The sequence below is a fragment of the Eptatretus burgeri genome, chromosome 8 (assembly GCF_056783735.1).
Source record: "Eptatretus burgeri isolate ZD-2024b chromosome 8, Ebu_testis_v1, whole genome shotgun sequence".
NCBI lineage: Eukaryota > Metazoa > Chordata > Myxini > Myxiniformes > Myxinidae > Eptatretus > Eptatretus burgeri.
The window spans coordinates 65863416-65891415 of NC_140968.1; the positions used below are offsets into that span (position 1 = coordinate 65863416).

At 41.3% G+C, this 28000-nt stretch overlaps 2 protein-coding genes across 5 annotated transcripts in view; one reads left to right on the forward strand and one right to left on the reverse strand.

Moving 5' to 3' along the window:
• LOC147021925 (calcitonin gene-related peptide type 1 receptor-like) overlaps positions 1-6779 on the forward strand; it is a 71749-nt gene extending 64970 nt beyond the window's left edge. Inside the window, exons 13-14 of the mRNA XM_085892353.1 lie at positions 2038-2079; positions 3844-6779. Coding sequence (XP_085748479.1) covers positions 2038-2079; positions 3844-4029 — 228 coding nt within the window. The 3' untranslated portion in view covers positions 4030-6779. The remainder of the gene's footprint in view (positions 1-2037; positions 2080-3843) is intronic.
• A 2663-nt stretch (positions 6780-9442) lies between these two features.
• Positions 9443-28000, reverse strand: part of VPS50 (VPS50 subunit of EARP/GARPII complex) — a 165808-nt gene continuing 147250 nt past the window's right edge. For 3 of the 4 annotated variants that reach the window (XM_085892352.1, XM_085892350.1, XM_085892351.1), the window contains 6 exons: positions 25948-26096; positions 19196-19292; positions 15638-15796; positions 14913-15034; positions 13743-13932; positions 9443-11127 (listed from right to left, as the gene is read on the reverse strand). In XM_085892352.1, the coding sequence (XP_085748478.1) occupies positions 11008-11127; positions 13743-13932; positions 14913-15034; positions 15638-15796; positions 19196-19292; positions 25948-26096 (837 nt within the window). In that variant the 3' untranslated portion in view covers positions 9443-11007. The remainder of the gene's footprint in view (positions 11128-13742; positions 13933-14912; positions 15035-15637; positions 15797-19195; positions 19293-25947; positions 26097-28000) is intronic. The other variant, XR_015060993.1, reaches the window with a different exon arrangement.

The following is a 28000-nucleotide window of genomic DNA, read 5'->3' on the forward strand; positions in this document are numbered from 1 at the left end:
ACCAGGATGTGCGGAAGGCAGTTTGAGGGAAGGAATCTTCCTCGAGCTAGATGTGTTAAATGTTTAACTTGTGAAAGGCTCCCTTGGGATGGACTAATGTATCTGAAAAAGACAAAGGATCATGAAACTTTGTGAAGTCCTTTTTCCTCTATAATGAGATATGGCTGCTGCTTCATATGTCCCACGGGTGAGGTCATGACATGTAGTCCACAAGGCTCACGTCTTTATAATAACAGCCACTGAGTGAAAGACATACTGAAGCAGTGAATGGACCAGTGGCCTATCGTTTTTCTTTTCTTCCTTTCATCAGATACGAGGACCTTAGGGGCCATTTCCTGCTTTCCTGTCTACTCATTCCCCAAGGCTTGGGCCTGGTGCATTTCCGCTTAATTCCAAGCTTGGAAAAATATTCTTATCTGCACTTCCACCATAATGTGTTTACTTGTTTTTTCAAACTATAAACACTGACTGTTGTATGTTCAAGCTTGCGTGCATTTTATTTATCACTTTTACAAAAACAAAAATACTGAAGCTCGCTGCCATGGTCTTTTGCGCATCATAGCTGATGTAGCCTTCACATCATACTTCCTTTTGCCGACCGAACTTGCATTTTTGGTGCAAGAATGTTTTATATTTGTTTATTTGTATATTTATGCAGAAATATAGGCTCACAGAAGAGCTAAATGACAGAGGGCAGCAGTTCACAAACTGACAGAGGATCAGTGGGAACAGGGAAATAAAGACGTACATGAGTAGATAAGTGGCAGAAAGGAAAGGGGTGGTGGAAGGGGGCCAGTGAGAATATAGGGGACCATCGGTGGGTATAGGAGAAAGCATGAGTTAACGATTGGACAAAACAATTCCCCACTATTTTGTCCTTCCCACTCCCGCCGCTCTTGTCTCATCCTCCACCCCCCCCCCCTTTGCTGTGTGTTGTGTGTTAGCTCTCATACGAGCCTCGACAAGGTATACAAAAATATATATAAAAAACTGGAGGGAGGAGTACAAGCCAACAGACACGGAGTTAGTCGCACAGACGAGAGGAAAGGGGGTGAAGGAATGGAGGTGATATGAGCATTCAGCTTAGAATTGGGGACAGCAACCAGGTGTAGGATTTTGGAAGAATATGTGCAACCTGGCATGCTGGGGGTGGGATGGACAAACGAGAGGGTAAGAGGAGTGAAGCCAGAAAGTGAGGCAATAGAAAATCTAGTCAATCAACCTGCCTGCAGCATGAGTAACAGCATGAGACTCGGCCTCCTGCCGAGATATACCGATTACATCGAGGGGTTACCTGTCCATCAAACTGCTTGCATTGTGAGAAACAGAGCCTGAGACTCAGCCTCCTGCCGGAATATACCGATTACATCGAGGGTTTACCTGTCCATCAAACTGCCTGCTCTGTTAGAAACAGAGCCTGAGACTCGGCCTCCTGCCGAGATGTACCGATTACATGGAGGGGTTACCTCTTCATCAAATTGCCTGCTCTGTTAGAAACAGAGATTAGGACTTGGACTCCTGCTGAGGTATACGGGCTGACATGGAGGGGTTATCTTAATTTGATTTTTCAAACAAGCAATACCTGTTTGCCTCGGTTTCTGAACTTTTTGTTTTACATCTGTACATGTACTAACCTGACTGGATTTATTTACATGGATATTGAACTTGGTGCATTGGAATGCCAAACCTTAAGAAAGTTATTTTTGTTTCATCTGTGTCATCTCGAGCTCTGTGATGACTTTAAGGATTTAATCGGTTTAATATTGGGGCTGGTAGGATAGTTCAGAGTCTGCCTCGTGTACATTCTCAACTATGTGAATGTTCACGATATAGTTGCAAGGGACCTTGATGCCCCACTGAGTGGCACGATAGCAATTATTATCATCGTTGTTATTACTTTTATTTAATATTGTAAATTATTGTGATTGAGTTCGCACACAAAACGGAGTTTGATTTGTTAAATACTTTTAAACTTCCTTTACTCAAATAACTGGCAATACAGAAACAAAGTAATAACCAGGTTGCTCCTTTTTGCAGGGATTACTTGTGGCAACCTTATTCTGCTTCTTCAATGGGGAGGTACGTGTCCACATTTCCAATATCTCATTAGATAAATGATTATTTTATGTGATAAAATGAGTACATGTTAATTTGAATGGTAATGTACAGTGTTATGAATATTTGTAAAAGTTGAAGATTGGGCAAATTTTGGAAGTATTAAATCAGAATAAAAATGATTAAAAAAATTTTTTTGCTGGCATTGATAATCAGAACGGCACTCGGGAGAGCGCATACCTCTGCCAGGATGAACAGTTTACATTTTGTATCCCACCGATAGGCCTGGATCTGGATCCAGACCTAAACCAAAATCGAATTGGCTTTTTCTTGTCACCAAACCAACTCATCCACATACTTTTGTCATAATCCGTTCACAACTTTTTAATACTGTATATCTTGATATATATATATATATATATATATATATATATATATATATATATATATATATATATATATAGTTACGGTTGTGGGGGTAGATTGAGGAAATGTAGGAAAAGGTCACGGGGGAATCACATACTGGGGGAAATTATCCTTAATCCCTATCTAATCAACACCGCACCACCCCCCATGTGGTGACACACAACACTGAAGCTCACAGTTTCCTGACTTAATTCACATTGAGATATCTCCTACACATCCACGGACCAAGCAACTCTATACAATCCTATCTTTCCTATGAAATTCCTCAATCTACCCCCACAACCGTAACACAATATAATAATTATCATCTTTGGTCCCATCTCTCAATGGTTATTTATTCGTATGCAGCCTGTGGCTGCTTGGATGCACAATTTTCTGGGGACATGGCTGTGCCACTGATGCAATGCCCTGTTCCCAGCAAGCTGGTCCTCATTTTGTCAACCTCAGAAGGATAACTGGCCGAGTCAACCCACCTGGTGTTAACTCACCGGTTGAGAGGAGCTTGAACTCAAGACCCTAACATCTTAAACCAGCCACCTTAACTGTTAAGCGAACACCAGGCTTTATCAATGGTGAAGAATCACATAAAAAAAATCTCAGATCCAGAGCTTCACCAATATTTATTCAATTCGTCCTTGTCGCACACCCAACCCGTCCCCACCACGTTTCATCCAAAACCATCCATAAATTTTTGAGATATCATGCTATATATCGTTTTTGTCCTATCTCTCAATGGTGAAGAATGACTGTGAAAATTCTAGTATCCGTATTCTCGCCAAAATCTAATCAATTTGCCGTTGTCGCACACTCAACCATCCATTGGAACCACACTCTGTGCAAAGCGTTGGTGCTGCCTAAGCAGTCTCCTTGGCTATTGGACACAATCCTGGACGGATCACCACTCCAACACAAGATACCAACAAGCTGGCACTCATTTTGCCGACCTCAGAAGGATGACAGGCAAAGTCAACCCTCCCTGGTATTAATTCAACAGCCGAGTGGGATTTGAACTCAGATCCTAGGATCCCAAGCCAACCACCCTAACCATTAAGCCAACACCAGACATACACAACCTGTCCACCAAATTTAGTTCAAATCCATCCATAAGTTTTTGAGATATCCTGCTCAATTACAGACAGACAGACAGGAGTGAAAACATTACGTCCGTCCACCTTCGGTGATGGAGTCAATAACAATAGTCAAATTTATTTTTCTTTGCATTGATGATATTTGTTTTCTCATTATGATTAATCGTGAACATTAAACAGAAACAACATGACAACAGGTTCCAATGATTGCTGAAGCTCCGCATTAACCATTGCTCTACTTCAACACGTATTATTCTTACCGGATGTCCAACAGGTGCAGACGGTGCTGAAGAGACATTGGTTGCAGAGCCAACACCGGACGCGCGCTTCCAAGGATTCTTTCCGCTCACCTTCCTGCAATGCTACCTCAATCAGTGATGTGCCGAGCTTAGGGATGCACCATTGCAATGGGGGGCACATTAATGGGAATGCTTATGAAGAGGTACCTTTCCATGAGTAGCACAGTATTCTCACAGAACAATTTATTCCTGACAGGCTACCCTTCACTCCCCCTCTCTCAGAAAAGAGCCATGCATAGTCACTGATCATGATGTTGCTGGCAACATTACATGTAATTGCACTTAGCAGGTGTTTTTGATAAACCCATTCCCTGTATTGAACATTTTCCTCCGAACTTAGTGGTTCATAATAGGCCACACTGTCCTAAGCTACATGCCTGTGGTACTGCCCTATAGAGATCTTTTCCTACATTGATTATTCATTTTGGTCAAGGCTTCTCCAATTTTAATTTACCCTTCCATGTGAGTGCTTCATTTATTCATGATTCTGATAATATGCAAGGGATGTAAAACACATTTAACTTTTGCTGGCCTTTATATTTTATCCATTTCTTCTATGTATTTTAAGGCTCGTAGTGTGTGTGTGTGTGTGTGTGTGTGTGTGTGTGTGTGTGTGTGTGTGTGTGTGTGTGTGTTTTAAGGCTTGGAGGATTTAAGGCACGTAGTGGAACACGTGCGCACGCACACACACACACACACACACACACACACACACACACACACACACACACACACACACACACACACACACACACACACACCTTGAGGGAAAGTGGCATCACTTCCCAGGGCACTCTGGGTACCATCGACGTGTCCCCACACTCAGCGGGCATTTCCTGAGGACAAATTTTCTCCTTCCCATGAATGGCAATCTATGAGGATTGTCCATGCTCTTAACCTTTTAAATGCTGAATGTCAAGCAAGGAAGCAGCATGCACCATTTTTAAAGTTTTCCGTTTGATTCGGCTGGAGTTTGAACCACTGACCTCCCAGACTCAGAGCGGATGCGCCAACCATTACACCACTAAGTCTGGTATTCTTGCTTCTAATTTTATTTATACCTTTGCTAGAACTGCATGTTTGAAGATCGTAACATTTTTTGTACCTTTGCCTTCATGGTGTCACTTTAAAGCTCAAGCATTGGGCTTTTTTTGCATTGTATTGCTGATGAGGATATAATGTGGAATATAGGGCTTTCCCTTCCTGTGATGAAGAAAAAATAATTTTTACACATCCACTTGATCACTGCATACTGAGCTTCTTTAAGCACACTGTCTGTGGTACGTCTTTGCATGATAGGTTAAACTGCCCATCTTTTGCGCACCGACTGGTGGATGTATGAACTCTGTCACCATTTTGATTCTGTATCACAAACATCCCATAAGAAAGTATAATTTCACTCAAAACAACTTTCCCAAAAGTGCCTTTAACTTTCCCTCCTTGATTCCTACTCATTGTTATATAAAAAATATATATATAAAAAGTTTTATTAACATTTGCATTCAAGATTTTTACTAACATATATTAGTGAATATTTGTTACCGGATCGTATTTGAATTTTAATGACAGTAGTGAACAGTTTAAATATCAATGCATCCGTTACAATGAATGTTTTCAGATTATATGGGAAGTTCTCCCATAAGTCACTGTAAAGATGAATTAATTTGCATGTTAGTACATCCATTATTTGCCATTCATTCTAATACTATCATCTTAAAGCTTAGTGCACGTTTTATATCAAACTATCTATCTATGTATCTATCAAGTCCAAATCACAAGATAAGATATTGTTCAGCCAGAGCTGAACATATTTTTTGGCATCTTCATTGTCGGCAGCGAGATCGGCAGCTGTGCATTGGTTTTCCAGTTGAAGGCATTTCAGCAGGTTCCATTGTTTGTGGTTCCATTGTTTGTGGTTCAGTACCACATTTGCAGGAGTTATATCCACACTTGCTTATCAAAGTTAAAATTGTGAAAGTTTGTCTTCATTGTAAATTCAGTAGTTGTTGCAACTCCATGAAATAACTAACACACTGATTATATATATATATATATATATATATATATATATATATATATATATATATATATATATATATATATATATACATATATTTCCACTGTACTGTGCACTGTATATGTATTTTGTGAGGGGGTTCTATGTTTGTCATGGTGATTAAAAAGAAAATCCATCAAACTGTCAAATAGGGCGGTGGTAGTGACGATTAAAAAGAATAAGTTCCGATTGTTAAAAGTTTTTTTTAAACACCATTCAAGTTTTTAAAAATAATTTTTCCTTTATAACGTTTGATGCAGTAATGGAAATGGTAAACATTTCCTGGTGAGGGAAAACGATGGATGCTTTTATTGAAAATGTAATCAATAACTTATTTTGCGAATCAGGAGAGTGGGACAGTATTAGTGGAATATTGTTTAAAGAGATCAATTATTTGCTTTTACAATTGTGAAGTCTCTGCCTCCCTCCCTACTTGAGTTCGAAAATAATTTGGCAGCTTAAAAAGTGTCCATTTAGACTTCACTTGCTTCAATTGAGACCAGAATAAATTTAGCTCATTTTACCATCAATCAAACAGCACAATATAAGAGACTATATGTGGCTACGTTCAATGTGGCTTTACAAGGCTGCTTCGAAACACTACATGCTACACACTTTTTGCTTGATCAAGAGACACAAAGTTTCACGTTAGAAACACGAAGGGCCGAATTTTCCCGATACGCTTTTTAAGGACATTGCATTAACATTTCATTGAACTGTTAAAGCATTAATATCATGACTTTTTGTGCCAAATGTAAAGGCGTTTTGCAGTACAAAGAACCTACTGAATTACAATTACATTATTTTTGTATTTCATATGATGTAAATAAAAGACGAAAAGCAGTTTTGAAATAATTTTATGTGCAAGTCATATAAAGGGAAACTTCTTCTTTCATATGCAGCACAAGGCTGTGGGGTGGCATCATTGGCTGAGGATGCAGTTGTGCTGCTGATACAGTGCCCACTGTTGGTCAGGGCAGGAATTTTGAATTTGTTCATAGTGCCAGTGACGGCTCACCTACTCTTAGCGAAGGATGCCATGGGATCTTTAAAGTCCACCAACTAATGTTGGCAGACAGGACACCCAGTTTAAGTTCCATCTGAGGGACAGCACATACATTTTTGAAACACCGGGATAACAGTTTATAGATGCGTCAGGATTTAAATCCAGGCTAGATAGCTTAGAGGTGAGTGTGCGTACCTCAAGGCCATCCTGTCAGCCCAAACGGAAACTAAACTCGTATCTTGTAATTTGAGAATGGCTTAATCTGGTTATTATTCAATTTTTTTCTACTTCACAGTTTTATATGAAAAATAAAAATAAAGTGGTCAACGAAACTTGTGAATCACAGTAAAGGTGTGGCAGCCATTATATAAATTACTGGGAAACCCACAATAGAATCTTAAATTTTGTGCCAATTAAAATGTGTCCAAAATTCGACTCTGTTGATGCATGTGTGTGCAAAAATTCAGCTTTTATTTCGAGAGGTAGTCACCAACTTACTCAGCATATTCGATATGTCGATTGTGGCTCATACTTTAAGGCCCGGTCACACCTTGACGTTTTAGCCAGCGATGGCAACGTAATAAAATGTATCTAAAACGCTGGCTTACGTTGAACTTTTGATGTTTTTTTTTTAAAGATTCGGACGTATTCATAGCGACTTGGTCTTATGTATAACGCATTGGTAACGGACACAGAACGTTTCGTTGTGTTATAGATAACTTATACCAACGAATGCTGAACCTGTTGTCGGCCTACACAACCGATGCCCAACGATAGTCTAACTTAGGCATAGCGCGTTGCACGCATCGCCGACGATGTCGTGACGTAGCCTATTAAAAGGCTGACGCACAACGATTCGAATCATAACTGCCGTAGAAATGGAAGTGTCAACATCGCGGTCACACCTTGGCGATCTTGCCAGTGTATGCCGACCTAAGAAAAATGTGTCTAAAACGTTGGGGCACGTCAAATACGGTATGAGTAAGTTTGGTATACTTGAGTACAACGCTAAAGTACGCTATCATACGTCGTAGTAAGTAGAGTACATCAAGAAATTTTAAACATGTTCAAAATTTTACGACGTACTCGGCGTATGACACACGTTCCGCATGCGATGGGGATAGGTTGTACACACGATATGTGGACGCTTACACACGTCCACAAAGGCTACTTATAAGCTACTCATAAGTCGAAACACGTCGCGGTAATGTCTTTTTTACGCGAAACTTATTTCTAACTTATGTTTGACGTGCTTTGAACCAATTCTTTACGTAGTCCCAACACACATCGACGTATGTAGACGTATTCCAATGACGTCTTCCGGTCGACAAAAAAAATAAATTAACGTGTTTCTAGCTTACAACTGCCATATAAAGACGTGTTCCCAGCGGTTTTGGGAATTGGTATATTAAAATGGTATTCATAAAAGGGGAACCCAACAGTGTTTTCGAGTCCTTTTTGAGTCGATGTCCAATTCAGCGGTATCAGTATCAGTATTAGTATTAGTATTAGTAGTAGTTTGTTCATGTTGGCAGTAGTAGGTGAGTGTGAGGGGGAGGGTGTGGGTCATGATGGATCGTCCTTGCGTTTAACGATTTAAATGATAAACTCAACGATTTAAATGGCTGCATCTCCACTATTGAAAGTAGACGCTTGCGCTCAACAATTGGATTTTTTTTACACTCAACGACTTTTAAACGGTACCACTCAGCTATTTTCATTGTTTACAATGAACGATTTAAATTGCTGTCACTCGCCTTTGTTTTTTGACGCTGGGGTTTGGAAATTTGAAGCGTTTCTTCTGAACGTGTTAAAGCGCTCAAACTCGACTATTTTAAATAGACGCTGCCGATGGACAATTGGAATCATAGCCAAGCTAGACATCGAAGTGTGAACATCCTCGTCATGCCGAAGAAAAGTTTGAAGAATGCTGCAAATAAGTGTCCTGGCCGTGGCCGTGGACGCTGACGCAAGGACGATCCATTATACCGACGTCTTTCAGCCTATGAGTAACTTAAAAGTAACGTCTGTCGATGTGTGGCAACGATCGCGTAACGTGCCAACAACACGTTAATCATAGGTTAGAAATAAGTTTCGGGTACGCTAAACATTACCTCGGCGTGTCTCAACTTATGATTAACTTACAAGTAGCATGTGTTGACGTCTGTCAACGATCGCAGACCGTGCATACAACCTGTGGCCAGTGTAGCGGAACGTGAGTCATACGCCGGCATACGTCGTGAAATTTCAAGCATGAAAAAATTTGAGGACAACCAAAAAGTACAACGTTTAAAGCCAACGTACAACGACGTATGGCAGTGTTTTTCAGCGTGCTCTCAATGTTATCAAAACTTACCCATAACGTATTCAACGTGTGCCAGCGTTTTAGAAAAATAATTCAAAAATCGGCATACGTTGGCTAAAACGTCAAGGTGTGACCGGGCCTTTAGTCACCACTGTGGAATATTGATTGGCTTTACCAAGCTGAAACAGATAAACACATCAGCTGTAGCACTGTATGCTTATAATTTTACTTGGAAACAGAAATTACAAGTTGCAACAAGGTAAGTTTTTACATTTATGTAAATGTGAAATAGAATCCTGTGTTTTGAAATATGGGGATATGTTAACACCTCATTGAGCAAATAATCAAAGTCAAAGAACATTAAGTGCCATGAGCGCCTACCTGACTGTTTAGACTTGAGCACCTACATGTTTAAAATTGCACAATCCAAACCAGAACCAAAACCACCATGGCGAGTATCTTTTTTGAAGATATATAAACCACCATGGTGAAAAGGAGTTCGAGCACCAAACTATTCAATTTGATTTGTTCTGAGAGTTCCAAAAGCAACCTGTGTGCATATGCGATGGTTTGGGATACATTTGCTGCAATTTATATTTATAAATAACAAAAACTCATTTTGTCAACATGTGTTGCATATCGGAGACAAGCTAAGAAAAGCATCCTCACTGTTATGATGAACGCATCCCCCAAAACCTTTCCAGAGAACGACTGTTCGGCTTTTGTGATTCGAGACATTTTCTATCAAGGAAAAGTGGTTATTTTGTGGTTACACAAGTGGCTGCAGAAACCTTTCTACTTTGGGGAAAACAAAGAAAGCACGATTTGACAAATCTAAAAAAAAATACTGTAATCTTCTGGGTTTTTTTCATCTCTGTCAATCAAAAGGAATGAGCAGATAGATGCAAACAGCTTACACACCATACTCCTCAACATGCAATGTCCCTCGCTCGTACAATTCGGAACAAGCATGGACAGCCAGCATTGGGTACGATGTACTCGATTTTTTTTTTTGTCCAAAAACCAAGGCTTTCACCGGGGGGAGGGGGGGACAATTAAAACAAGATGGTGCTTACATACAATCGGATAGGCATTTTGCATTGTGCACCGATTGGCAAAAACATAATGAATGAAGAACGTTCAATCACAAAGTCAAAGCTGTACAACACAATCAGACACTGCATGAACAAAAAGTTATTTTCCCATTGATTGTAGAAACAGGTCTCTGTCACTCAGTAGATACTGATGAAACTGTAGAACTACCTGCACCCATGTAATGTTAGCGGTATGACCCAGTACGACCACAGCATTTCACCGGTCTGACCACAGCATCAATGTACAATAATGACCAAAGGGAACAAGTATTTAATGCCCAACAGGCAAAATATTAGCACCTCGGAGTTTGAGATGTAGGACTCAGAAAAAGAATTGTGACCGTTTTTTTTGAGATCTATCTCTCTGCAAAGGAAATGATAAATATTTTCCAAATATGCAATGAAAACTACGATGTGCGGATGAGCTTAAAACCTGCAACCATTTTTTATGCGAAGGGCAGGCCAATTATCCCAACAACATTGGCAAACAATGTCAGCAGGGAAACAGCAACTGTGGCAGCAGCTGCAGAAATATGGAATGGTGGACGATGTTCTGTACAGTTCATGATTCAGGTCATCAAATGATGATTTCCATATGCAGGGTACACACTCATCAGTTCAGGGACCTATCTGTGCAGATTGACAAGTAAGCCAAGACGAGGAGGCCATGGAGCAGTGTTACCGGCGCTGTTTTTCATTTTCCTCAATGGCAGAGAGAAGCCGCTGCTTCGCACGTTTGTTGATGTGTGTGCCAATGCAGACATTCACAAGGCCGTTCAGCTGTCTCGATGAGTACTCCTAAAAAACAGAACAGTTTCAAATGAACAACTCATTGTAAAATTATTATAAAGATTATTGTACAATTCTATTCTTTGATTATGAGGTGGGACATCCCAAGAAACAAACGATATTCCTCATTCTGCATTTCATTTCTGTTCATCTCCTTATGCAACTTCCTTAAGAAATTTCCGGGGAAAGCACAACTGTCACATAAATAAAATTTCATCGACATAGAGCTGTCATTCAACAAATATATATTTTAACCAATTTATTGTTGCAAGATAATCTCGGCCATGAGAATTAGAACCTAAAATCACAGAAGCAACAAGAAAAAGAGCAATCAGAGATTGCAGACCCTCACCAGCACTTGTTTTGTGTGGTGTTTGTGTCCTGGTGTGTTATGTAATTAATGAAACAATTAGAACTGTCACTTTATACCTGCTGGCAGTGATAACCGGATACCAAGATGTTCCGCTTTGATCGAACACCTGACCCTGACCCATGACGTTATTTATTATTATTCAATTTAATTTAGATTGGGTTTAAAATAAAAAAAAATCAAATGAAATCAAATGGTTGACCAAATAGGTACAGTCCTGCATGGGACTAATCAGAAGGAACCCAAACAAACAAAAAGCAAAGATGAAGTCATCAGGAGGAACCTGGATAGGATTCACATTTCATCTGCTCCTACTCTACCCTCAAACTCATCCAAGCACAGCCAAGTGAACCTGATTCAAAAAAAGAAAGAAAAAGAGAACCCAGATTCAAAATATTAAATAATTATGGCTGCCAAACCATGTGTCTGATCAGGTTGTACTTTAAAACATATATTCCCCATCATTACTAGATCATAACTGAGAAGTTTCACGTCGATTGATAAAGCGGTTCAAGAGAAAGAATTAATTTTTTTTTTTTCGCTCAATTCAATATGACTGTCAGACCATGTGACATCAATTATTCGTGAATACCATGGTATCCCCAAGGCTTGGGGGAGCATTTGTGTAAAGTTTCCCCTCGATCTGTCCAGCCGTTCTAGAGAAGAAGATTTTTTTTAATATGTTTTTGGGTAAATCCAATATGGCTGCCAAGGCATGTGACTTATGACATCATATTATGAACCTTTTGCTCCTCGTGGACAGGTTGTCATATGTGCAAGTTTCGCCTCGATCTGTTCAGCCATTTCAGAGATTTTTGAAGGTTATAAAAAAACAAAAAAAACAATATGGCTGCCGAATCACGTGACTAATGACCATCAATTTTTTTTTCTGTGGACTATTTTATCCCGAGATTACACTCAAAAAAATTTCATACTGATCAAATATAGAATTCTACATATGCAATGATGACATCATAACGAAGGCACCTATGATGTCATTTTTTTAAAATCACATTTATTCCCTATGAGGAGTACTTGCCGTGTGCCAAGTTTCAATTTTTTCCTTGGTGTGATTTCAGAGATACAAAAGTCCAAAGTTTTTCCAACATGGCTGCCACAACAGGCAACCTATGACGTCATAATTTCAAAAAAAAATTCGCCATGAGTCGTCGCTTCTATAGTGAAAATTTCGTCTCAATCGGACGAGCAGTTGCGAAGATAAACACTTTAGTTCTGTGCGGACAAACAAACAATAAAATGAAAAATAACTCAGAGCAACAAGTTGCCAAAACCTAACTGCACTCGGTGGAGCGCGTACCTCCGCCAGGCTGAACAGTTTACATTTTGTATGTCACCGATAGGTCGGATCTAAATCCGGACCTTAACCAAAATCGAATCGGCTTGTTCTTGTGCCCAAACCAACTCATCCACCTAGTTTTGTCACAAGTCGTCCACAACGTTTAGAGATAACATGCTATACATCGTTTGTGGCCCATCTCTCAATGGTGAAGAATCACTTGAAAAATTCTCGAACCCGGATCCATATTTTCACCAAAATTGAATCGATTCGTCCTCGTCACACACCCAACCTGTCCACCAAGTTTCGTGTGAATCCATCCATAACCTTTTGAGGTATTGTGCTATATATCGTTTTTGGCCCCGTTTCTCAATGATGAGGAAATACACAAAAAAAAATTCAGGATTGCTTGAAAATTATGGTCAAAAATAGTGTGACTGACAAACACAGACAAATGCTACAGACCTACTGGGCGAAAAATTTTTTTCGCCAAGTAACAAATGAACCAAAATGCAATACCCTTTCCTCCGGAGAGGGTAACGAGTGGTTGGGATGCATTACATTTGAGATGTGTGTACATGGCAAAATGAACTGAGCCTTCAGTCTCAGTAACAATACATCCGATGGGTCATTTTTCAACCTCCAGTCCATACATTTTAAATGAAAATGGAGTCACATATTTTGCGATTTGCAAAATGATCGGTTAAAGCTTTCCCAAAGACGGTTATTGAGTCTGTCTCAAAAACCAATACTTCTGGAAATTTAAATTTGATGGCATGAAAACACAGCATATTAGAGGTGAGAAAATGTATACAAAAGCACATTGCAAGTTACGAGCAGGACAATTCAACATGACCATGATCACAACGGCACGCCATGATCACTGCACACTTTGAAAATGTGTTTGGTAGAGGAAGACTAAGGTGCAATGATATGAGCAGATCAGGTACGCCATACACGGTGCTCCTTTATCCATCGCTCCATGTCGTTCTCAGTCAGGTAGTAAGCCTTGATGTAAATCTCCACGAAGTCACGATCAGGGATGGGCCGCAGGTTTGTAAGCCTCTCGAGCTGAATCAGGAACTGCTGGAAATCCAGCTGCATAAGTGCACGACCTTCCGTGCTACATTTACGTGCACTTGCAAATCTGCACGACAGAAGCGTTTATAAAATAAATCATCATTAAAATAAAAATCATCAAAATGATCACATTGTAGCAGGTACATGGTATCTTTTAGGACAATATGCTAGATATTATAACGACATTGTTAATATACATTTGACATGTTACCTACTGTAGATGAGTTTTGCTACTCTCACTAACCATACCTCCAACCCCAACAAGCCACCCCAACATTTGTTTGTACGTTCCTTATCTGCCTGTTCCTTTTGCACACCACTGTTGGTTTGTAAACCATCCACAATCTGTCGTGCAGCTCTTCCATGAGCCTAAACCTCTCGGTTGATCAAATTTAATGAAGCCGAACAACTTTTTCCAACACAACTGGAAAGGTTGCGCCAATTCAAAAAAGGGCAAAAATAAGTTATTTCTCACTTCACAAATAAACAGCATATCGGTTGGATTTGAGTGCAAGAAGGGGGGGGGGGGTGATCAAAATGCAAAATTGGAAATAATCTTGAAACGTTGAAATTTTCAAAAAATTATTCACTCAATTCAAGTAATACCTGGGATTATGTTGGCATTTCTCGATGTAGATAGCTTCTAACTCTCCTTCATACACTTTGTTAAGGTTTTAACTATTGCCACAGATTTTTGTTTGATGCATGTGCTTGACATGCTGATGTTGGTGCAACCCAGGTCAACAATCGTTCAACTAGAGGTTTTAATAATATATTTAAATGTTATTGAACTCAAAATAAAAATGTAACACTCGTTGAATGGTTGGAGTGAATCCCATTTCAGAGGCCACTGAGGAGTTTCCCCATTTGGTCGTGAGAGTGGTGGTGGCAGCAATGACTCGACAACACCAAGAACAACACCAATAAATTATGTGCATGAGAAGGATTGTCAACTATGACATCCTTGTCATCAAGCAATGGTGCATCCATTTATCCTTACAATCTTGCTCCTAAATAGTCGTGTAGTGCAGGACATAGTGCACTCACCCCTCGACAAGTGTACGATTTGCGAGACGGATGCAGTGTTCCCAAAGCACGGCGGAGACAGCAGGCGGCACGCGGATCCGCTTGCCAACCTCAACAAGGCGTTCACTGAACCGCTCAAATTCCTGGTATCAACACATGTTGTCAATGAGATTTGTGTGAACTAATATGTCAATTTCCATTTTCCAATTTAAGGGTTGGCCTGAAAGTGTTCCCACCTGAATCCCCAAGCTCATGATGCAGGGAGCCCCAGTTCCAATCCCACATATCATGTGTGTTTGCTAATTGTCTACCAAGATCCTAATTGGTGTGTAAAAGTACAATGATGCCTACTAATGCCCTTTGTCTCTCCGGTATCGAATCCGGTGTTTGTCTCCGGGCGGGTGTGTGTATGTACACACATATATATATATATATATATATATATATATATATATATATATATATATATATATATATATCACACACACACACACACACACACACACACACACACACACACACACACACACACACACACACACACACACACACACACACACACACACACACACACACACGGTTGCATTGTAATTATTAACACCAAAGACCTCAGGTTTAATTTGGACTTGTTTGTGCACATTGTTTATCAAGTCTTTAAAATGGTTCTGCACAGAAATGAAGTTGAAAACAAGAGGTGAGGACGAAATAAGGTAAAATGTCGAGAGAAATTGCATTTAGGTTCTTACTTTGATAAGCACGTCCACATAGGAGCTGTGCTGGGACATGATTTCACGAACATCCCATTTCACAGTGATCATCAGCTGTAAGGCCTGTTCGTAATCTAGCGCCCGCGCCGCCACCATCCAATAAACCGGCTTGCGCACCTCTGCAGCGATGCTCACCGTCTGTGGAAAGAGGTGCAGCGAAAGGTCAGTTGGGGCACAAGTAAAAAAAAAAAAAGGAACAACAATTTCAAATGCAAAGGGCATCAAAAATCGGTAAATTAAAGTGCATTTAAAGTAACACCATCGCTCTCAATATGTGAATGCATCGAGGTAATTAGACATGTTCTGTGTTTACAATCAATCCAAGTCCAGTTGGCCACAATACTCGTTGCAGTGCAATTATGGATGTACTGCGTGCCAAAGACGCCACATATCAATGGCTTCCATTCCAAAGCTCAAGATGTTATATACTCTTCAGGCAAACATATCCATGAACCCATCTCCCATGACGTTCAGTGCAAATTCCGTGAACGTAGAAGAAAGGCACAAAATATATTGGCTGCAAGAGAGAGCAAGATGGGTGTGACAGTCTGGGAAACACCAAGTCAGCAACTCGGGTCAAGCATCCTTCTCCTTATGGGAGAAGGATTCTTACATGACTGCAAAGCAAACCCGAGTATCAATATTTTATACTGCTCCGTGGGAGAGATTTCACTGGCTGGTATTGCGAACCTTAACGACATATTAAAATGCAAAAGATGAAATTATTTTGATGAGCATGTCGATTTAAGAAAAGACACAGCTCTCCCTTTTTTTTTTTCAACCCATTCATCTTCTCAAGTCCATTTATGGATCTAGACGAGAAAATCAAAATTTCCCTCCAAACATGACGAATGTTCCTTCACCATCAAATATCAGCATAGATGTTAGTCCTTTTCTACATACCTGCCTGTTTGGCCAAGCTAGTTGTGAGTTTCATGATGGTGTTGGAATGTCTGTTTTTGACTACAAAACTTTTATCAAAAGGGAAAAAACCCCAAAACCATCGATTCTTCCTCGTACATGAGTTTACATTTTGGTGAAGTTAAACATAAAATGTTTCACAACTTTGGTTTCAGTAAGCCCTTTCTTCCCTCCCCACGCCCTCCTTTTTATTTAATCACGACATTACATTTTGCAAGAGTATAGTCGAAGAGTGTTAAGAGGAGCCGCATCCCCTGGTGGCCAATTTCAGTTGTCTAACCAGGACATTTCAGAGGCAGCATACTCAGATTTGAGCAGTCGGGTTTGGGTCGATTCCTGACTCACATAAAATGATTAGAAACCCACCTTAATGGTTCTTTGTAGGAAGTGTGTTGCATCAATGCACTATTCTAAAGAGAGACGTTATAAGCCAGATGTTTGACCAACTAGCATTTTGTGGTGTATGTTAAAGACCCTGCAGTTCTCTTGAAAAGTGTTGGCTATTTTCTACCAGTATCCTGACCAAACTCCTGGGAAGAGCAATGGAAAAACCACCCAGTGTATTATTTTCGCAATGACTGCTTTGGCAGCAACAACGTGATGGGTAGAGCATAGCAATGAATGGAACTTGGATAAAATATGCTAATAAAAGTACAGGAAGAGAAGGAACAATGCCAGCCTGATTGACTCATTTTCAAACAACATCAATGGAACCCTCTCCTCTCCCAGTGGAGGCTAGACTTCCCCGACGGAGTGTATTGGGCCCAGTTTTGTTCTTTATTTGCATAGACGACTTCTCCGATACTCTGGAAAACCCTTTCTCTTTTTTGCAGATGACTCCCCATTGTGTTGTATGGTACCCCAACCCAATGAAAGGCAGAGAGAAGCTGCCTCACTCTCTGCTGTTGTAGAATTAATTATCTGCTTGTCTGACAAATGGAATATGTCTTTCAATCGTTGCACATCATGGTCTCACCCCATCGCAATGGGAAGGATCGTCACACGCCTATTTCCATGGTCAGCCACTGGAAGCGGTTTGGTCTCTTGAACTTCTCGGCTTCACCATCATCCTGACTTCTCCTGAACCACCACTTGTTTTCTTTTCCTGTTCATTCATTGCAATCCTTGTGTCAAACTGTGGACCCGCTGCCAGTACCTTGCTTCTCGCTCTTCCATGAGCCTCGATTTTTGTATACAATAAAATAGAAATAAATACAGAGGTTCAGTCTATTGAACTTCTGGCCACCACAATAAACGCTGACCTCTCCTTTGCCGACTTCAAAAGGTTGCCGCAGACTGCTCATCCTCCATTGTTCCTTGGCATTCCCTGAAAAAGCCGATCTACAAAGGCCTTTATTCATAGCTCAATGGAGGACTATATTCTCTCTTATGGACTGATGCCCCAGCATCACATCTGTTTATCCTGGATTCTGTGGAATCTAAAGTTCAGAACATTATTGGCATCTCCTGTACGAGGCCAGAAGAGCAAGGCCTGTTACTTACACATCACATTCGTCCAATAAAATTACTCTCCTGGTTAAACCTCAAAAATCCAGGCTTACCATCAACTTCCACGCTTTTGTTCATCTTTTACTCCCGTTTTTGGAATTGCTTTGTAGACAGTTCACTTGCACTCCTCTCCAGGGAGCCACGCAGGCGGTGCACAATCATCTCATGTCATCACCCATTCCTTCCCCCGATCTTTTGTACTCCCATTAACACTATGTAATGCAAACAGCTCACTTGCAGGTTACTGTGTTTCCTCGACTCAGTCTCTCCTTTTTTCCTGTTTGTTCATTCCCTTGCTTGTGTACATCTAACTGTTGCTCAACCACTCAACTATCAGTGCCTTGCCTTTTTCAAACCATCACCTTGCTCTTCCATTAGATGATATCTTGTATATATATAAAAAAAACAAGTCAATAAAATGAAGCAAACTCATTCCACTCACCCATGGCATTGTATTCTGACAAATAAGCGAACCATTGTCTCCTTCTGAAATTAATGTGGGAAACGCTGTTGAATAAATAATGTTTTTAATGCTTGCTTACGAGTAGTTTCCCAGGGTTTCTGCCATTAGCCGCATGTTCAAAGCCCTTTAAAAAATCAAAAAGCCATAGCATTATTTTTTATAGATAAAATTATGAACTTTTACAGCCTACAGAGAGATCTGACAAGTTGTATCTGTGAATTATAGATCATTATAACTTGTATGGCAAGTTGTATCATTATAACTTCCAATTATTTTGCAACTGTGCTTCAGGAAATGACAAGGCCAGCACCAATGTGGTACTGTTTCATTCTTGGAGATAGTGTAAGCTCCCTTGAGAGTGCTTATAGCATCACTTTTCCAGAAACATTCAGACAGTGAGAAGCAGGTCAATGTTAACAATAAACAGAGCCAAGGAAGAACAGGCCATGAGAATATTTTCATGGGGTCTTCTTCACGACACTGCGGAAGGACCTCAGGAAGAAGAAAGGTGACTGGTCCATCCCCGCATACTCAAGATAAATTTTGTGACAGTCTCCACTCAATACCCTCGGGACTTTAAGCCTGGTAACTAAATGTATTGCCCTTTGCACTATGGGCACAATGGAGGAGGAGGCATGCCCAACCTGGGAGTAGAACTGCTGTAAGAAAGGCTTTTTGGTTGCAGGAATCATGGCCTCAAGCTGATTCTGTAACATCTCAAACAGTTCTGCCAGAAACACCCTGAAAGCAGCAAGGGCAGCACAACACATACATGATGAGTTTCACATGATGCTAAAAATACGAAGTAAAAATAAAAGACATAAAATTTCATAGCCCCCGTTGTTTTAAGAATTTTGCTGTATGGAGATAAAGGGCAAGCCCATATTTATGTACAACTAAAATGGCCATCAGTCTACCAGTCAGCCATCTTTGATCAGATCACAAAATAAAGTGAGGGGCATGTGTATGCCACAACACATACTGTATACTTTTGCCAAGTTGGAACAAAATCGGACCATGCATGTCTGAGAAATTATTGGGGACACATTTAAGTAACAAAAATGGCCACTAGTCGGCTATATTGGATCTAATGTTGAAAACAACATGATGTGCATATGTAAGGCATCATTCATTATCTGTGTGCCAAGTTTGAACAACATCGGTAAATGCATGTCCGAGAAATGGTTGAGGACGCGTTCGACACTTTGTTTTACAATTAAAATGGCTGCCAGTCGAAGAGTCAGCTATCTTTGATCAGATCACAAAATAAAGTTAGGTGCACGTGTATGCCATTGTGTACTGTGCTTATGCCTAGTACCCTAGTTTGAACAAAATCAGACCATGCATGTCGGAGAGATGATCGGGGACACGTTTAAGTAACAAATTGGCCGCAAGTCAGCCATCTTGGATCTGATTTCAAAAAAAAAAAAAATGACAGGCATATGTAAGCCATCATTCATTATCTGTGTGCCAAGTTTGAACAACTGGTAAATGCAAGTCTGAGAAATTGTTGAGGACGTGTTCGACACCGGGTTTTTGTTTTTTTAAACAACTAAAACGGCCGTCAGTCGGCCATCTTGGATCTGATGTCGAAAACAAATGACGTGCATATGTATACCATCATGTGTTGTCTTTGTGCCAAATATGAATAAAATCAGTCTATACATGTCCAAGATATGGTTGCAGACGGACGCACGCACGCACACAAAAATCCAGAAGTCCCCACGAAAAAACGAAAACGCACACCAAAAGCCCCCTGTTTCGGACCAAGTCAAATGGGGGCAAATGATAATTTCCCATAAAGACATAAGTAGGTTTTCAAGACAGCTGTTCACCACCATCTCAGATTATCCCCAATCCAAAACCAAGATATTTTCTACCCTCGTTAACACCACTCAAATCCCTCCTAATGTTCCAGTTTTTCCTCTTTGGAGTTTCCTTCTCAAGGCATATGCGTATTTTGCGTCCAATTTTTGGCTTTTCTGTCCTGATCCGTTCAGTGTATCACTTTCTCTTCCACGAGCCTCAAATCTATGCACTGTATAAACAAACAAATAAAGAAATAAAGAAAAGTATGTGAAGGATGTTAAATATCAGGAGTAAAAGCTTTTGCTCTCAAAATTTGTCATTATACAAATATATTTTATCATTCTTGTCTTTACAATAACGCTTCAGCTCAGCTCGCTACACTCGCCTCACCACACGTCGTTGCAGATTTACGCCACAGATTTGCTGTGTTGTCATGATTTACACCAATCATAATAAAAAATTATTTTGTCCAAATTTATTTGTAACATTGATGCTTTATATCAATTTGAAATGTATTCATAACTAGCAAATACCACACGTCGCTTCGATAGCGGGAATAGAAGGAGGGAGGTGGGAGAGAGAGAGAGAGAGAGAGAGAGAGAGAGAGAGAGAGAGAGAGAGAGAGAGAGAGAGAGAGAGAGAGAGAGAGAGAGAGAGAGAGAGAGAGAGAGAGAGAGAGAGAGAGAGAGAGAGAGAGAGAGAGAGAGAGAGAGAGAGAGAGAGAGAGAGAGAGAGAGAGGTGAGAGTGAGGAGGTGGAGGGAGAAAGAGAGAGGAGGGGAAGGGGGAGCAAAGAGGGAGGGAGAGTGAGGAGGGTGGGGAAGGGAAAGCAGAGTGAGGAGAGTGAGGAAGGGAAGGCAGAGTGGGGTGGGAGAAAGGGAAGGCAGATGTACGTTGGAGTGTTAAGATTCATTCTGTTTCATCAAAATTATTCTAAATGCCGCCCGGACATGTCTGGAGATTAACACCATCCGGAGACAAACACCGCTAGGACACGTTGGGAGCCAAGCCATCTGGAGACAAACACTGCTTAGACCCATCCAGAGACAAATTCCCGTCCAGACATAACCACTGTCCGGATATGTTCGGAGACAGACAGAGACAGAGAGAGAGAGAGAGGAGAGAGAGGAGAGAGAGAGGAGAGAGAGGAGAGAGAGAGGAGAGAGAGGAGAGAGAGAGGAGAGAGAGGAGAGAGAGGAGAGAGAGGAGAGAGAGGAGAGAGAGGAGAGAGAGGAGAGAGAGGAGAGAGAGGAGAGAGAGGGAGAGAGAGAGAGAGAGAGAGAGAGAGAGAGAGAGAGAGAGAGACAGAGACACAGAGACAGAGAGACAGAGACAGAGAGACAGAGAGACAGACAGAGAGAGACAGACAGAGAGAGACAGACAGAGAGAGACAGACAGAGAGAGACAGACAGAGAGAGACAGACAGAGAGAGACAGACAGAGAGAGACAGACAGACAGAGACAGACAGACAGAGACAGACAGACAGAGACAGACAGACAGAGACAGACAGACAGAGAGAGACAGACAGAGAGAGACAGACAGAGAGAGACAGACAGAGAGAGACAGACAGAGAGAGACAGACAGAGAGAGACAGACAGAGAGAGACAGACAGAGAGAGACAGACAGAGAGAGACAGACAGAGAGAGACAGACAGACAGAGACAGACAAACAGAGACAGACAAACAGAGACAGACAAACAGAGACAGACAAACAGAGACAGACAGACAGAGACAGACAGACAGAGAGACAGACAGAGAGACAGAGGAGAAGAGGGGGGGGGGGGTATTCCAACAGATGTGATGTGCAGTTTAACGGCACACACATATTGATGAATCACCCTGCCTGTGAAACACCGGGATGACAGTTTATAGCTATTTCAGGCTTCAAATCCAGGCGAGACAGATTCAAGCGAGAGTATTTACCTCTCGGCTCTCCTGCTGTGATGTCAACGAAACGTTTCCTTTAATTATTTTTGGGGATTTATTTATGCCGAAGTGACCGCAGAACAACGCTGGGCCATCAGAGGCGAGTGGCCCCTGAACATTGTTCAAGTAGATCGATATACAGTATTCAGTGACAGTGTGAATATTGTAGAGTGCTCACCAAGTGGCTGAAGAACTCCAAAGAAACAGTTCATAAGGAACAGCTCACTTGGCACATGATTATCAATCACTGAACAGTCATAATAAACACACACCTCCCGGAGATGCCCAAAACATCAAATATGTCTGAATTGAACAAATGAACACTTTTTTAGCACTGGGAACTGCGGCCAAGTTCAATGCCGGAGCTTAAATTTCGTAATTCGACTTAGTTTAACAAATGCTCCAGGTTATGTCATGTGCGAAAATGAAATAAAGCCACGAACGCTGGCGTCTCCGGACGTTTATAAAGGCCCTGTCACACCTTGACGATTTAGCCAGCGTATGCAGACGTATGAAAAATTTGTCTAAAACGCTGGCACACGTCGAATACGTTATGGGTAAGTTTTGTATATGTTAAGAGCACGCTAGCATACGTCGTAGTACGCCGAGCTCGTCGACAAATTTTCCATGCTTGAAATTTTTCGACGTATGCCAGCGTATGACTCACACGTTCCGCATACGCTGGCCATAAGTTGTAGGCACGTTACGCGATTGTTGACACACGTTACTTGTAAGTTACTCATAAGTCGAAACACGTCGAGGTAATGTTTTGCGTCAGTGTTCCAGACTCCATGTTTTTTTTTTTCTTTGGTATGACGGTGATGTTGACACTTCGATTTCTTGTGCGGTTATAATATAATATAATTAATAGGCTGCCGCTCAACAATTTAAATCATAACCGCACTAGAAATCAAAGTGTCAACATCACCGTCATGCCGAAGAAAAAATAAAATAAAATAAAATAAAAAAACCATGGAGTCTGGAACACTGACGGGTTCCTCCTGTGTGAACCCCATTTGTATATACCAATTCCCCTAAACGCTGCCAATACGCCATTCTACGGTAGCTGTAAGTTAGTAACACATTCAGCAAGTTCTGTGGTCGTCCGGAAGATGTCAAATACATCTACATACGTCAATATGCGTTGGAGATATGTTACTCATAGGTTCAAATCACATTACTCATAGGTTAGAAATAAGTTTCGGGTACGCTAAACATTACCTCGACGTGTTTCGACTTATGAGTAACTTAGAAGTAATGTGTGTTGATGTGTGTCAACGATCGTGTAACGTGCCTACAACTTATGGCCAGCGTATGCGGAACGTGTGCGTCATACGCTGGCATACGTCGAAAAATTTTCAACATGATTAAAATTTGTCGACGTACTCTACGTACTACAACGTATGCCAGCGTGCTTCAGCGTGCTCTTAACGTATACAAAACTTACCCATAACGTATTCGACGTGTGCCAGCGTATTCGGCAAATTTTTCATACGTTGGCATACGCTGGCTAAAACGTCAAGGTGTGACAGGGCATGACGGTGATGTTGACACTTCGATGTCTAGTGCGGTTATGATTTGAATCGTCGAGCCGCAGCCTTTTAATAGGCTACGCCACATGATCGTCGGCGATACGCTGCCACGCGCGATGCACAAGTTAGACTATCGTTGGGCATAGGTTGTGAACGCCGACAACACGCTCAGCATTCGTCGATATAAGTTATCTATATGTTATCGAATCGTTCTGTGTACATTACTAATACGTTATGCATAAGTCCAACTCGTTATGAATTCGTCCAAAACTGGAAAAAAAACATCAATAGTTCAGCGTACACCAGCGTTTTACGTACATTTTGATACCTTGCCATACACTGGCTAAAACGTCAAGGTGTGACAGGGCCTTAAGCATTGCAATGTATCCAGTGATTCATATGTAATGATGATCAGACTTTTGACAATATGAGTGAGGAAAGTAAAGAAAAAAAAAAACTTTATTGTTAAGAAATCGTTGCAGCCTGTTCTCAGTCAAGGCATGGTTGAGCAGGCCAAAAAACATGGTGGCTTCAGACCCCAGTGAGGTGACCCAGGAAACGCCTTCAGACCCCAGAGAGAGAGAGAGAGAGAGAGTGAGGTGGCCGAGGATGCACCTTATATAGGATATAATTAAATAAGGCCATTAATTATCTTCAAAGGGGTGTTTTAATCAACCCAAACACCCAATTTTCACTCATGCACTTCCTTGGAGTTCTCTTAGTCTGCATGCAAAGTTTCAGGCTGCTAGGTTTCATGGTTTAGGAGTTATGGAGGACACACACACACACACACACACACACACACACACACACACACACACACACACACACACACACACACACACACACACACACTTATTTGCAGAGATATAAAAAGGTCCAAGTGGTCCAAATGGTCAAGGGTCTAAGCTGTCTAATCTGTCTGAAGGGTGTAAGGGGTCGGAATGGTGTTAAGGTCAAAGGGATTTCAAAGCTTTTTGGGGTCTTCAGAGTATTTTCGGTACTTAGGGTCTTTTGGGTCCTCAAGGACTTTTGAATCATCTGGGTCTTTGGGGTCTTTTGTATCTTAGGCATATTTAGAGGGTCTTTGGTGTCTTAAAGGATCTTCACGGTCAAAGGGGTCTGAGCAATATAAAGCATCGAAAGGTACATTCTAATAGTACGCAACCAACGTTCAAACAGTACGTGATTAATAGGCATATAGTCACATGGCTTCACAGACAGTGATCTTCGTGTATGTATATGTATATGTATATATGGTTAGTTATATGCAGTGGTTAGGGCAGCGGCTTGGGATCCAAAAGGTCCTGAGTTCAAGCCCCATTGAGCCACTGAATTAACACACCAGAGGTTGACTCAGCCTGTCATCCTTCCGAGGTCGGCGAAATGAGTACCAGTGTACTGCGCCGGTGTATACCCCGGTTAAAATAGGTGTACCATATCCCTGTGTCGTAAGAGGCGACCAGGGTTGCGTCAGGAAGGGCATCCGGCGTAAAACATGTGCCAAATCACTATGCGGATCACACGGATGATCCGCTGTGGCGACCCCTAAAGGGAGCAGCTGAAAGAAGAAGAAGAAGATATATAGATACTCCATAATTTTCAAAACACTTCATAATCCACTCAAGAGCTGAACATAAAAACACACAAATTTCAACAGTACAATATATGTGTAATACAGATTGGCCAATCAGAGGTTAGCGTTTTATTTCCAGGAAGAATTTTGAAGCCAAAATCATACTCCGTCCATTAGGACCATTCTTTGTGCAGAGCATTGGTGTTGCCTAAGCAGTCTCCTTGGCCATTGGGCACAGTCCTGGACAGGTCACCACTCCGACACAGGATACCAGCAAGCTGGCACTCATTTTGCTAACCTCGGAAGGATGACAGGCAGAGTCAACCCCACCTGGTATTAATTCAACATCTGAGTGGGATTTGAACTCAGGAGCCTTGGATCCCAAGCCCACCACCATAACTTGTAAGCCAACACCAGGCACAAAATCATATTCTGCTGCATAAATGCACTGTGAGACAAATCATGCTGCAGAAAATGTTAATTGTTGTCAAACTCTTCATTGAAATTCATGAACGTAAACGAAATAAAATGAACATAAGTATAAAGCACGTCCTACAGAGATTCTGTTGCCACGTTCCTTTCAGATGTCCCATACAACCCCTTGCTGCTATTGAGGTCCACGAGGCGGCTGAGGTGCGGACAAGGGACCTTTTCTTTTTTCTCATCCACCACGCCCGTCGGCCCCTGGCTGTCCCCTGCAGGGTCCTGTTGGATGACAAAGTAATGGGCTGTAACCAAAGGAAGCCATAGCTCACTGCATTGCCACAGGAAGGGAGGAGAAGATCATTTAAGGGACATAAAAACATCAGCACAGACAGTTTAGCTTGAAGGGTCAGGTTATCATTCCGTATCACAGATGCATCTTCCATTGTCTCTGTTCCTTATTGTCGACATTGTCCTCGACATAAAACGAGGCTTACTGTTGTTCTTGCATGACCCTCTCACACTAGATCTCAACAACACAATTACAGAACACAAATGCACTCTTACAAAGAAGAATTAGATCTACAAGAGAGGGTTGAATGTTTTTAATGTCTTGGTGAACAAGATATCTATATCCCAGATGATGGACCTGTCAACACACAGTCGTGATTCTTTCAGCAGCCATACTATGTATACGGATGCAAGCGATTGTTTCAAACAAACGGTTTAGATCGGGCTGAGTCTCGGCTCCTCGAGTCCCGATTCAGAGTGCGGCTGTGCAATGGGAAAGGAAACAAGTAAAAGTATCCGGGTGGTCTCGTAAAGGTCAGTTGTTTTCACACGAGGCTTCCATTTAACAGAGGAAGCAATTCCACGTCCTGCGAAATGTAGAACTGGTATCTAAGGTAAAGCGAATGACTATTTCAGCAAACTACATTGCTAAAGAGGCCTAGTCTCAGATCTTTGGGGAACAATCGTTGCTAGTTTGGTGACGTATTCTTTACTCGTAATACGAGTTCACAACCATCCTTGACTAGACCACCTTATGGAACGTCGGCCGAGGCCCTCACTTGGTTTTGTTCCTTCTGCCCTCAGTTTTTCACCTTTATTCACTTTTAAATTAGTTTTCTCCGCAACAGCTCGAGCGATTGACCCGAAACTTTCAAAATAGGAGCGTTTACCCATGGAGAATTTTTTTTAAACAAAGTTCCACGATGATTGGATGGAAAATGCGGTCGGCGTTCCAAAAAGTCTGTTTTCTGCAGGAACGGGTTGCCGGGTGTTTCACATATCAGAAATAAAATGGCGTCAACCTCACTTTGCTCAGCCTCGGCCTAGTTACACGAGTGGGCATTCAAATTAAATTTTAAAAAAGACACGAGTAGAAAATAAACAAATCAACATGACGTATGATATTTGAATCTGGGATGCCATCACCATTAGTCATGGGTTCAGATGCGAATGCTACAAAGCTTTTCATTTTTGTTTTGTCATTCAAGCCTCTTTTCCTCAAGTTCTGCTCCTTCGTGAGCCAACGACGTCGACGTTTCCAGAGAACAGATTGCTAATTTGACAGTAAAATGTAACATAATAATGTGTTGTGATATTGCAATGAGTAAAGTCACCAATATGATTGATCGGTGACTCTGGACTGCTCATGTGCATGAACGCACAGCACATAGTTACACTCTGTAGAGCAGAGGCACAAAGAACATTCCCTTTTGCTGTTGTACAAGGTACATAAACTCTCACAGCATGAGGCATCAACAGTACAGCTTTGCACAAAATCATTGTTCAGCTTTTAGTTTTGAAAAAGTTTTCAAAAGGTCAAAACTTTTCAAAGAAAAAAATAGTTAAAAAAAAAATACATGATCGAAGGCTCGTACTGGAGCTGCCACACACACACACACACACACACACACACACACACACACACACACACACACACACACACACACACACACACACACACACACACACACACACACACACACACACACATAAACAGATAAGCATCAGTGACAACACATGACTGAGATGAGACAAACACAGCCATTGGGCTTGGAAGGGGGGGGGGGGGTGCTGTCATTTCCCAGGACACTTTGGGTACCAGCGACGTCACAGCAATGGCACCACTGAAAAATCAGGATCAACAACAAGCAGTCTTTGCAAAGTGAAGGATTGTT